The sequence below is a fragment of the Hevea brasiliensis genome, chromosome 18, assembly GCF_030052815.1.
Source record: "Hevea brasiliensis isolate MT/VB/25A 57/8 chromosome 18, ASM3005281v1, whole genome shotgun sequence".
NCBI classification, from domain to species: Eukaryota; Viridiplantae; Streptophyta; class Magnoliopsida; order Malpighiales; family Euphorbiaceae; genus Hevea; species Hevea brasiliensis.
In genome coordinates, this window is record NC_079510.1 from 52,355,522 (window position 1) to 52,369,011 (window position 13,490).

At 31.9% G+C, this 13,490-nt stretch overlaps 1 protein-coding gene across 1 annotated transcript; it reads left to right on the forward strand.

Moving 5' to 3' along the window:
* The first annotated feature begins 4,210 nt into the window (after positions 1-4,210).
* On the forward strand, positions 4,211-10,592 carry LOC110668688 (serine/threonine/tyrosine-protein kinase HT1-like). Its single transcript, XM_058141130.1, has 3 exons — positions 4,211-5,302; positions 5,973-6,428; positions 9,871-10,592. The coding sequence occupies exons 1-3, from the start codon at positions 4,886-4,888 to the stop codon at positions 10,117-10,119; spliced, it is 1,122 nt and encodes a 373-aa protein (XP_057997113.1). The 5' UTR covers positions 4,211-4,885; the 3' UTR covers positions 10,120-10,592.
* Positions 10,593-13,490: the final 2,898 nt, after the last annotated feature.

A 13,490-nucleotide genomic window follows, 5' to 3' on the forward strand; every position in this document is an offset into this window, starting at 1 on the left:
CAGAAGAGATGATTAGGGTATATATATATTACAAGAGTTCTATTAAGTGTAGAATGGGATAAGAGTTATTATTGAACTAGGTTGTTCAGATTGCAGATATATATTAAATTTCAAAAATAATATACATATATCTAAAAATAAATAAGCAGGTCATCCAATAAAATATATATTTTTTATAAATATATTAAAGTATTATTAGCTAATTAAAATAAAATAATAATAAATATATATGGGTTTCCACACAGGGCTTAACGAGGCTCGCCACGGATCATCGCCTTCCTCGTAACCATCCCTTTCCAAGGCTTGCCCACTTGCCCTCCTCACCTACTCCACCCACTTTACATTTCATGTATTATATATTCACCCACCATCACCACCACCATCATCATTATCAATTTCAATTAAGACTTAAACTTGAGATTTTGTCGTTTAAAAATTAATTTTTTATCTAAAAAATAGAAATTCAAACTTAACACCTATATCTTTACTGAACAAGTTAAAAAACTACTTCAATATAATTGAATTAAAATTTATTAATATTGATACTTCTATCTCAAAATCTTAGTTAAATAGTTAAATTTATATCTAGCATGACAGCCAAATAGTCAAAATCACTTTTAGCATGGCAATCAAGAAGATAGATGATAATTTAAACAAACGAGCCTAACAAGTAGAAGACTGAATAAACCTTCATTTGCCCAACAAGGCGAACGAATATCATACCGAGCAAGCAATTATGACAAAGCAAAGTCTGAATGTCACGACCCGAACTCATGGGCTGGATCAGCACTAAGACCTAGGCCAGCCTAAAGCCCGCGAGGCTCATAGTAAGCCTTATCGTTCCCCAAACCCATGACCAGACCCAAAATTTAAGCCCAACATGCATATAAAATAAATTAAATCAAATTATTATAATTTTATTTCAAGCCAATTTATTCTAATAATCTCAGAATATTTAATGAATTTTTAGAGCTCGTTTGAGTGGTTTTTGCAAAAAGGTTAATTTCAGGGATTAAAATATAATTTTTAAGATTATGAGTATTGACTGTTTTGGAGGGTCCAGGAGAGGTCATATGACGTTGATGAGATATGATTATGGAAATTGAGATTTAGAAGCATTATTTGAATCTTTTTGCAAGTTGGATAGGTCCTAGGTATAAGAGAGACTCTGCCGAATTTTCGGCACAACTTAGGGTGTCTTTGATCATTTTTAAACTTGTATTGAGTCAAATATATTAAATAATTACAATGAAATTGTCAGGTGAGTTGGGACAACCTTCCTCCTTCGCTCAGCCGCCGCAGTGACCTCGGTTTAAGTCTGTGAGTAGAATATTAATTTTAATTATAATTTCAATATTATTATATATTCAAGGCATGCCCATGCATCACCTATAAATATATTTATATAGTTAAATACTAGGTACGTTTTATGTTGCATTTTTGGTTAATGAAATGTTTATGAATGTTGTTTTATGGTAATTTAGAGCAGTGTGCGTATGTTGGTGTGCATGTGGTGTATGATATTGGTTATGGACTGGACGGGTAGACGCAGTTGAAGCTTGACTTGCTGGAACTCGATCCTTTATGGATAAGTCAGGATAGGAGCGGCTCAAGATGATCTCGCTGGCCCTCATATTTGGTTTATTAATAGAAGTCCGACTTGAGAGATACTCGCTGACAGATGTTGGATTAAGAGAGCTGTTCAAGGAATCAGCTCTCATATATGTATTGTTTAAATACTATTGGGTGTGTGAGTGCTCCAAATTACATTTTTGCTGTTGTGATATGATTTGTATGAAAATTATGATGGTGTTGCATTTCACTCTTCAGGATGCATTAGCTTTAGATAACTATAGAAATTATAGTTAAAATTGGTATTTTACTCTCTAAGTCAAATGCTCACTCCTGTTCACCTTATTTTTTTAGGATACAGGAGATTTCTTATTGAGTTCTAACCTGCCTCTCTCCCTCGCAGGTCATCTATTAATGTCTATGATGTTTTGTATAATTTTACTAACTTCTAGAATTTCGCATGTGTTAGAAGTACTTTATTTGATTTGGGTCTATATTATAATTGCCACGTTAGTTTGTAAACCTATTAAATGCATGCATGACTGGGTTGGATGAGGGAGCTGAGCTCCCATTGTATTTTATGACATTATGAGTATGTGGAGGGTGAGCTGAGCTCCTCAAATGATTATATATTATACTTACAGGTCAGGCGAGTTAAAAACTCCCTGTTGTATGGTCTATGTTATGGCTGGATTCTGTCTGGTTGAATTCTTGAAATTGGGCTTAAAATGGGCCTTAGGATTAGGTTAAGGAATAGTTAGACTTATTACAGGCGTCGAGGACTTTAGGCTGGTCTAGGTCCTAGTGCTGGTCCAGCCCATAGGTTGGGTCGTGACACTGAATCTCACGAACCGAGTAATAATCACACCAACAATCAAGTAAAAAGAGATTTTATGAAGACAATTTCAAAATTTGAGAGAAGATAATCTCTATAAAAATAGTAACGACTATTTCTCTAAAAAGTCTATAAATACTAACCAAGTGACGAGAAATAGGTACGTATATTTATTCAGCAATTCTTATCAAATAGTTCTCTAATATTTTCTTAAATATCTCAACTAGATCTCTAACTTGAGTATTAGAGTGGCCTGCCATTAGGCCATCCACCTTATATTTTCTCCTATTGCATGTTTACGTGGCTTCAGGACTAGAACTAAAACTCCTCCGATAGCATAAAATATTATTTTTTTAAACCTATTTTTTTCCATACTCATATATACCATCTCATACTAATCCTAACGTGTATATACTATATATAACAAAACATGGTTTTAGCCAAAATTTTTTTTTAAAATTTGATTTCAGTGCAATTAAAATTTAAATTTAAAATATAATATATTTAAAGATAACTCCTATAATACTGAATTAATACCTTTATATTTTGTTATAATCATTGTAAAAATTATATTAGTATTTGCATAATATATGTATTTTTTTTTACTTTAAAATCAAGTTATATAAATATATTAGTCCATTTGGATTAGAGTTGAAATGTTAATGAATTTTATAAAAAATTATGGAGTTCATTTATAAATCAAATTTTATTTATAAATCTAAATTTAGAATTCTATAAAATTTATTATATCTCAATCAAATTTTATTAATTTGGATAAAATGCTTAAAGTGTAATCCTCCTATTTAGGTTACTTACCGAATAGAGTGAGTAATTAATATCAAGATTGAATGGCTAATTATACTATATTGTACTAATATTTCATTAGTTGCTTTTGAAATTTGAGAGGGTAACAAATTTCTCAATCCCCAGCTCATATAGGACCAATGATTTAGGCATTTTTATAACAATATTCACAAAGCAAACGCTCAAAGCTGTAGAGCTGAATGCCGCCTTTCCATGTATACTCTTTGTCTCCTAGAGGAAAAGAAATTTCCACCCATTCATATGCTTAGAGAGTGGCAAAGTTGAAATGAACAAAGTGTTTATTCTTTTGGAATTATATTTTAATTACCTGATTCCATGCTCGTGGAATGCCATTGGACTTATCCTTTGAAACTAGACCAAAACGCTTATTTATTGTTTTAGCCAGGCTACCTAACCAGCAAAGGCCAAGTTCCCGTGCTGATGAGGTTTTTTTTTTAATGTATTTTTAAAATTATGAAATATTGAATTTGAATTCTAATTAAAATCAATTGCACTAAAAAAAAGTCTACAATATGGAGAAGTAATAGTCGACTAAAATGAGACATCTTCTAAATCATCTGAAAAAAATAAGAGACAACTTGACTTGTTCTTAATTAAGCACCAATTGATGTCGTCTAAATCTGATTAATTGCCTCTTGTTGCCAGAATCCTGTTCTAAATCACACGCAACCATACATGCAAGCCCTTGGATAGCTCTTTTTCATCATAAACTCCCAAAATATATGAAGGAAATCGTAGATTGTTTCGCACTACAGGGAAACGATCCCCAAATGTCATTCCAATGGTTGCCGCCCTAGAGCTACCATGTACACCGGGAAAAAGAGAAAACAGTGATTAGTGATTGCCACTCGCCACTTGTCTTACCAGGCACTCTCCACGTGTACTGTACCAAGTATAAAGGATGGGCAACTGGGCATATATATATATATATATATATATATATATATATATGTATGTATCTCCAAAGTTTGAACCGTGTGGAGCCTGTCAATCATCTCTCATGAATGAAATCTTTTCTACAACTGTGGCCACTTCCACTTGACATTTATGATGTAAAAAGAAACGGCTAACAGAAACAGAAAAAAAAAAAAAAAAAAAAAGAGAGAGAGGAAAAAGCTCTCAACTTTTGAGCGCTTTCACGAGACGTCCCTGAAATCTCTGCTTTGAATTCATCAAGCAGCCTAATCACTTGGAAATAAGCCGTTCAAATCTCTTCCTTCTCTGCTTTTTCATGAATTTCTTTTCCATCAATGAAGCCCCATAACATGAACATATTTTCCCCATCAAACTGTATCCATTTTTCTATTACATGTGTCCAAGAACTATGAGGGAATCTCGTTTTCATTTCCCAAGTAAATAACTTTCCAAATGGAAACTTCTCTTTTGACTAACTCTCTCTGTTTTTTTCTCTCAAGAACTTTGTATTTTTTTTCATTTAGTCCTTGTTGTGATCGATTCATGAAAACCCATCTTTCCTTTCAATTTTTCTACGGAACCCATGTTTTTGAATCAGTTCATGCGCTTTCTAAAATCAATTCACACATTCAGAAGGAAATTTCCTTTTGATTGTTTGTTTTGACCCGCATAATATCAAGCATAACAACAAACACCCCCACGTCACATCAAGTTATACAGAAAGAAAAGCTGCTTCAAATGGCGAGTTCATGTTTCCATGCATTTCGCCTTAGAAGATCAAAGAGCAAACCATTAACAATTCCTTCCTCATCGAAAACGTACTTGAACTCTGACATGGAGAACATGGAGAAGAAGAGATTTGACAGCCTGGAATCATGGTCAATGATATTGGAGTCTGAGAATTTGGAGGCCTGGGAAGCATCAAAGGAGGACCAAGAGGAATGGACTGCTGACCTTTCGCAGCTGTTTATAGGTAACAAGTTTGCCTCTGGGGCTCATAGTAGGATTTATCGAGGAATATATAAGCAGAGAGCTGTTGCTGTGAAAATGGTGAGAATTCCAAACCAAAATGAGGAGACTCGAACTTTGCTCGAACAGCAATTTAATTCTGAAGTTGCTTTGCTTTCTCGTCTCTTTCATCCCAACATAGTGCAGGTAACATTTAATTTTCCAGTCTAATTGAAAACACAGAGCGTTGTTATATTTATAAATATGTACGTGCTTCAGTTTGCAAATTTATTGTATGAAAGAGTACATAGCAAAGAAATAAACGTAATCAATGGTTAGTGGCATTTCTGTAACCTGTATATTATGAAAAAACACTAGTTGTTTGATACTTTTTCTTAATTAGATGAATCTTCTTGATTAGGTAATGCTTAAGATCAAGAAAACGGATTCCAGTGTGAAATTTTTTGTTAAATTCTAGATATTCTGTACTCAACCCATATGTCATCTTTGAGTTTTTCTGGCTGCAACGTCATAATGGTTTGACCAGGAAATTGGGAACACCTCAAATGTCCAGGGGGTCAACTGGACAAGGGCTTTTGGCCCACTATGTGTGTTCATCAACAATTTTGTCGTTCACCTTTTTGTTTCCTCAGCCTGAAACTTGCTGACTTTAACTTATAGTGTGTATGCTTTGAACATTTAGGCGGTGGTTTTGTTTTTTAACGTGATTCCTGTTGAATAAGCATATAGACATAGTACCATTCATAAATTATTCTTTTTAAAAAAAAAAAAAAAAACCCTTTAATTTCACTTTAATGGATGGCTTATTAAAACTGCAATCTTTGCATTGCTAGATGGTAAACCAACTTCTTTACAGTTCATTGCAGCTTCTAAAAGGCCACCGGTGTACTGTATCATCACGGAATACATGTCACAAGGAACTCTGAGAATGTATCTCAACAAGAAAGAGCCCTACTCTCTTTCAACAGAAACAATACTGAGGTTAGCTCTCGATATATCACGAGGAATGGAGTATCTTCATTCACAAGGAGTGATCCACAGAGATCTCAAATCAAATAATTTGCTTTTAAATGACGAAATGCGGGTTAAGGTAGCAGATTTTGGCACATCATGTCTAGAAACACAATGCAGAGAAACCAAGGGAAACAAGGGAACTTACCGCTGGATGGCGCCCGAGATGATCAAGGAAAAACCGTATGCTCGAAAAGTTGATGTGTACAGCTTTGGGATTGTGTTATGGGAGCTCACTACAGCTTTGCTTCCCTTTCAAGGAATGACACCTGTACAGGCCGCATTTGCTGTGGCTGAGAAGGTCAGAGAGCTATTTTCGATACAAATTTCTTCATATTAGTGTTAAAATATAATTTTGCTCATTAGTAGATTTCTTAAAATGTGGCCTTTCGTACTTTTCTTGTTTTTGAAAGTTTGATGCTCTTATCCTTTCATACTTCTCATACCATTCCTTGATTGAATTCTTATCTTTCTCTACATTGATTCTAATTGTTTCTGTTAGAAAAATAGAGATTCAAGCTTTAAAAAAAAGAGAGCTTAAAAATACAACTTAAGAACAGAAAATAAAAACTCAAGTTCTGCAGAATATGCGGCAAAAAAAAAAAAAAAAAACAAGAAAGAGGTGAATTCTTGGCTTTTACAGAGACATTATATAAACTTAAAATTAACATAACTAAAGAGACAAGTTAGAGAGAAGATAAACTCAAATTTCATTAAAAAGAAACAGAGAATACATAAACAAACACATTTTTTTTTTCTTCCTCTTTTTCTTAGCTCTCCAACTCTTACAACTTGCACATTATCTCTCTGCGCTCTTATTCTAGCAGATGCTTCCATTTTATAAGCAAAAGAATGCCTTTTGCTTAGTCAACAAAGCCCATACTTATACAATGCTCAGTCATGGCTAAGTTGCTTTTTCTTGTACTCAAATTAAAAATCTCATCAGCTTCCAACGGTTTCCTGCTAATGGTATTATGAATGGGAATAAATATCAGAATTAGTTCCATGTTTTGGTTGAGATTGGATCAAATTATTAAACAAGTTAAGTTACTTAGCTTCACAATGAAATGCCTGCAAGTTTTGCACTTTCTCATGACATAGCTCTTTATACTAGTTGGATTCAGAGACATACCCATCCCAAAAGCCTAAACTCTTAGATGGGAGTCCCAAATAACATATAAGCCTTTTTATATTCTTATATATTTTCAATATGGGATCTTTATCCCTAACAATTGGAATCAAACATGATCCAATTATCTAGCTCTACTTGTTATTTTTCTCTTTGATTGTCAATAGCAATGGAGATTTTGTTTCTTTTATATTCCTTTGCAGTACAAAACAGATGGTGAAGATTTAATTTGTTTCATTCAAAAGCTCTTGTGGTTGAGGTCACTAAACAATATGATGCATGCCTAATGTTATGCATTTGAAGTGGCCAATTAATGAAAATTTAAAATTTTAATGGAAGAGTTAGAAGTCTAAACCAAATTTATGTTATGCTAGGAGGTCAATGGACATAGGTGATCTTGGTTTGTCTTAGACCTGTCATAGCCACAAATGTAAACGACTGGCTATAATGTTTTATGCACAATATGTTGAACAAAACTCACCTCTCCAGCTGCCTGTCTTTGATCTATAAAATAAGAACTTGAAGTGTCTTATGCTAATCTTTTGCTGTTAAGGATTCATGCATAGAACATTGTGTAAGGAAAGAGTCATCTAAAGTAGTAAAACATCTCTTCTAGTATTAAAACTTATAAGGAAGGAGGAGATTATGTTCATTCAATTTGTTTAGCTAAGTTCTCTGTTGATTTTGTGATTTTTATCTTATTTATCCATAGCTGTTAAAGGTTTTTTTGGGCAGTGTCTCCTAATTTCATACTACTTAAGAATTTTTACACTGCCGTATGAAATCTAAAGCTTTCTCAATTGCATAACGTTTTGGTGCAAGTAGACTCTGAAAAAACATTGTTCATTTTGGTATATGTTTTTAGAAAATAATCCTGGAAAGTTTCTTCTTATAATCTAAAGATAGAAGCAGTCATTTTTTACAGAGTGGAATAATTTGAACAATCTAGAAGTCATTAGCGGGTGTATGTTGGATTTAAGGTGAAGGAGCATGGTTGCCTTGATAATTTTGGCTACACAAGTAGCACTGCAAAAGGTTGGTCTTGCTGTTCCTTTCATAGTGATTGTTGTGTAGTTTGCTTGCGTTTGCAGACCAAAACAATGGGTACCACAAGTGGAGAGATCTATACTCTATACCCCTTAACATAGAAAGGAATTTATCTTTCAGAAACATTTGCAATGTGAATTTCATGGGGTGATTGTGCATTGCATTTATAATATTACTATTCACAGGCCACATATTTAACGCTGTAAATCCTTGATGGACTCTGCAGGAAGAGTTTTGCCTCTCTTTCTCTATAATCTCTTTTCCTAGAATAACTAAGTAGATAGATTCTTTTCTTCTCTAGCGTTGTGAATTATGCATTGTTTTGTGACCATTTAACATCATAAAATTGCTTCAGTGTTCTCATTTCTTCCAGCTTCCTTTTCAATTTGGCTGCTAGTCTGCTGCTGCCACTACTGTTCTTGGACTTGTAGGTTTTCCCTTTGTGGTGTTCTGCCTGTTTTATTTATTGCCAAATAAATAAGGCCTATTGACCAAAAAAAACCAAAATTTTGGTAATTTTTTCCAAACCTTTTAATCTTGGCAAAATCAGCCAAAATTTCAAAAAGCACAAATTTTTATCCAAAATTTGCAAAATTTTGAAAAGTTGTTGCAATTTTATCTTTTTCTTTTTTCTTACATATTTTTTCTTACTTCATTTTTTTTTGGCTAATCCGACTTTATAAATACCATCAACTATTTCCCAATTTCATTTTGATCAAAATTTTTAGTCATTTGTTCAATTTGGATGATTTTAGTTGTGTACTCTCTCTCCTTGCTATCACCAAATCTCATCTTTATCTAATGCTTAATGGTTATCAAAATGAAATTATGGAATTATTGATGGATGTGATAATGTTAGATTTTCAATGGTAGTTGTAAACAAGTTGAAAAATGAAGTTTAAAATTTGACTGGAAAAAATTGTATAAAATTTTAACTTTTAGAAATTTGTCCGATCCTCACAAAATTGAAAGAATTGGATAAAATTGCCAAATGGCAACTAGATTTGGCTATTTTTAGTCAATAGGCCAATAAGTAATGGCTAACAGTTCAATGTTAAGAAAATAAAACTCACAGTATTCCTTTGGATGGTATGTTGAATGAAAGAAAAAAATTTTACACACTAAACAACACATTGCAATCTCGTGATTAGTCAAACTAGTAACTGTAAGCAAGGGGGTTGAGTGCTTCCATTATGGCTGCTACACGGAGAAAGGTTGTCTTGCTTCAAATGCAAGCTAGAATTTATTTAAACTCTTAATCTTGAAACAAGCAGAAAACTGAGCAATATAGAATTTCATCTGGAAACTGGGATTATCTGTGAGGCTCCCATCCTTGAATCTCCAGCAGATAAGGATCCAAGATGCATAAACGTGCAGAGATTACAAAAGTGGAAATTACGTGCAGGGTACATAAATTTGATATAATTGTAATGTTTCCATTTTGCATGGGCCTTCATTTCTGTTACTAATTATCTATTGATATTCTGAACTTTGAACTGCAATTTCTAGTCCAGAAGTTAGGGGAAGGAAATTTTTTTTTTCTTTATCAATTTTATTGTGGTGACAGAATGAGCGGCCTCCTTTGCCAGCAAGTTGTCAGCCTGCACTCGCACACCTGATAAAGCGTTGCTGGGCAGCAAACCCATCAAAGCGACCAGACTTCAGTTATATAGTTTCTGCTTTGGAGAAGTATGATGAATGTGTCAAAGACGGTCTTCCTCTTACTTCACACTCAGGGCCTGTTAACAGAAATGTTATCCTTGAACGCTTGAAAGGCTGTGTATCCATGAGCTCATCTATACCTGTACATGCGTAGCTCCATTGCAAGGCATTGCCATCTCTTTTAATTCCATAAGGTGATTAACTAACTTGTATATGATTTTCTTTCAATCGTCTAAGGTCGTGATCTGCTAGCGGCATTTCAATAAGGTCGACAGGGTACCTTTGATTTAGTCAAATGCAATTGTAAAGTTTGATTTTTTTTTTTTACCAAGTAGAATGAATGTGAAAATCACGTGGAAAAGAATGAATAGGATGCCGCTGTGATATTGATATTAAATGTGATAAGCGTCTTAGACCTCCTAAGTAGGAGCTATGAAATGGCTTTATGCAAATTGTGCTGTTATGCTGTAGACCATCCTCCTTGCAAGCTGGAAAACCGATAGGTTGGATTCTTCAAACCAAACAAGCTAAGGCGTTGTATAAATGAAAGATGTTTTTAATATTTTACTAATTAAGTTCACACACCATCGTTCCTTCTCTACAGTGGTGCCTCGTGAATTAGCATTACTATTAAAACTATACACTTTTTTAAATATGTTTGTCAGATAGTATTAAAAAATAATTTAAAATTAAGTTTGATAAATTTTAATTAAAAGAATACTATAATAAATAAATAATTTTTTTTTAAATTATTTTTTTTAATAGATGATATATTTTTTTCAAAAAAATAATTTTAGACTTTCAAATGCAATTCAAAACAGGCACTGCATCAAATTTCAATTCAAAATTCAACTTTTATATATTCAATACTATTTGCATTAACAAGGCGCATAGGGCAAACTTATATAAAATGGGCCTGGAAACAAAACAAATAAGACAATAGGCTCAAAACAAGCTTAGTCCAAACACAACCCAAATTATTAAATCATAATTATTAAATTCAGACTAAACTAATCGGTTGAATTAGTAAATTGGTAAATCAACCTTCAAACTCTTTCAAGTTTGTAACTAATTATATAAGGAAGCAACCCGACGTAACCTAGTCAATCTAGCGATTGAACTGATAGACCGGTGTGATCGATTGGCTCGGCCTATTCAATTATTCAATAGAATTTCTTTTTTATTTTTAGTATAGAAAATTAAACTTAAAATCTCATAAAAAAATTTTAAAGTCAAAATCAATTGAGCTAATTTGATAACTATATTATTTTTTATTTCAATATATTTATTTTTTAATAATACTTAATATTTCATAAATATTAAAAAGAGAATTGTACAGTTATAGAAATTTTTATGTTTATATTACTTGAATACTTTTATATAAAATTTAAAAATATTATTAAAATTTATTACATATAACATAATAAATATTATAGTTATATTTTAATAATTAAAATTTAATTAATTATATTTATTTATATTAATAGCTATTATATTTAATTAATTTTAATTAATTTATATATTTATTTAATTTTTAATGAATTATTGGTTCAACTATTGATCTATTGGTTAAACCATTCACTCTATCCTTTCTCCAAGTCAATCTCTAGGGCGGATTTAATAACATTGGATCAGATGCCACTCTTCTAGCTGCCAATAAAGGTTTTAATTTAGTCATGATTGAAGGAGATTATTTGATGGTGATTCAAGCTTTGAATGGTCACTCTATTCCCTTGGATATTCAAGGGCTGATTAAGGATATTAAGCTTCTCTCTGTGAATTTTGCTTCAATCTCCTTTGTGCAGGTCAAAAGGTCTAAGAACAAAGCAGCACGCACACCTTAGCTGCACAAGCCTTGAGTGATCTTAGTTTCCTTTGTAATCAGATGGCTCAATTTATTTTTGTATTGGACTCTATGCTTGTTAAATGATCAATGAATTTATTTCCTTTCGACAAAAAAATTAAAAAAATGTCTTTGACTGTGATGGATGAGGAAACGAATCCGAGTTGTAAGTCAAATAGGGTAGGTTAATCTTGGGGAAGTTCTTTAATCTCCAGTATTATAAAACCCGAACTGACTTGATGGACTAATCCGGTGAAATTACTGATCCAGATACAAAATCAGACCTAATTTTTTTTTATTAAACTATATAAGGAGTTGATCGAAAAAATTAAATGACTCGGTGGTTGAATTAACTACTTGTTAGCCCATATGAATTTAAAAGTTTTTAAATTGAAAACTTTTAATATTTAAAAAAATTTATATTTAGTCAATGAATATAAAATGGTATTTAACTATTATATTTTTATTTATAATAATAAAAAATTCTAAAAAAATGATATGTTTTTATTTTTAATATATAATTAATATATAAAATTTAAAAATATTATTAAGATATATATATAAAAATAAAACGTAAATAAATGTAGAAATATTGCATAGAAATGATCTTAATTTAATTGAATTAAATTTATTAGCATTAAAATTATTTTCAAAATTATGATATCTTCAAGTCTTAATAATATATATATCTATATAAGCCATCTACTTTCAACTCTTAAAAACAAGGAAATGGGTTGTTTTCATCTTGACAGTTTTATTTATCTTTTTCAAATAACATGAGATTGAAATATAATCTAAATCGGTATGAAATGCTTAGAAAATCTAATAAATTTTTTCTCATTCACGTCGTATCGACTCTTCACCACTCTAATTGAGCTACTTAAGTAGAAGGGAAAAGGAGTATCACCTCTAGTGGGAATAATCTGAATGGATCATCTTCGTCTGGGTTGACTGTCAGAACAATAAAATCAACGAGTTATTTCAGCTTCTTGGAGAGATGCAGAGTATATATAGCATATCTTAGTCTAGTCTTATAATGGGTTGTATAGCTACTACCATGTCTGCATTATAATCTCCATTCTCCAATTTCAGACTTTTGGAGTTATCCTTGATGTGAACTATTTTGTAATGTATCAGTCCTATGAAGTCAAATGCTCCATTATGTGTAGTTGATTGTCAAAATTGTAGCGTTACCTTCTGCCTCATAAGAGTTTTTACTTCAAATTGTGCATGAAAAGGTTTAGACTTGCAGAGAAAAATATGTAAGGTAAAATATCCTTTCTCTTTCTTTCTACAAATAAATATTAAATGCTTGATTTAGAAAAGTTAAAAACAAAATAAGTACTCACAAATTAACTGTATGGCTAATTTTTGAAAAAGAAATTGAAGTAGAGTGCTTACATTACATAGACACCATGTTTTGGCTTGGTCAATGAATTCTTTTTAATTGACTTGATGAAAATGGCAATTAAAGTTTAATGCAGTTTGTTCTTTTTAAGTTTTTAGTCTTAATTATATGCCTAATTTTTCACTTAGTAAGTAAGGCTCAATTAAATTTTATTCCAAAATTTTAATCTTTTATATACTCGTTTAAGTTTCAATTTTATTCAAGTTTTAATCAAAACTCAATCTCTTTATGCTAACTATTCGATTTCAATAAAACTCAAATTTATTTACTCGTT

Excerpts from the sequence above, each read along its gene's own strand:
- LOC110668688 (XM_058141130.1), top strand. The coding sequence starts at position 4,886 with ATGGCGAGTTCATGTTTCCATGCATTTCGCCTTAGAAGATCAAAGAGC. Across the intron at positions 5,303-5,972 it reads TTCATCCCAACATAGTGCAG|TTCATTGCAGCTTCTAAAAG; the intron begins GTAACATTTAAT and ends ACTTCTTTACAG. Across the intron at positions 6,429-9,870 it reads CATTTGCTGTGGCTGAGAAG|AATGAGCGGCCTCCTTTGCC; the intron begins GTCAGAGAGCTA and ends TTGTGGTGACAG.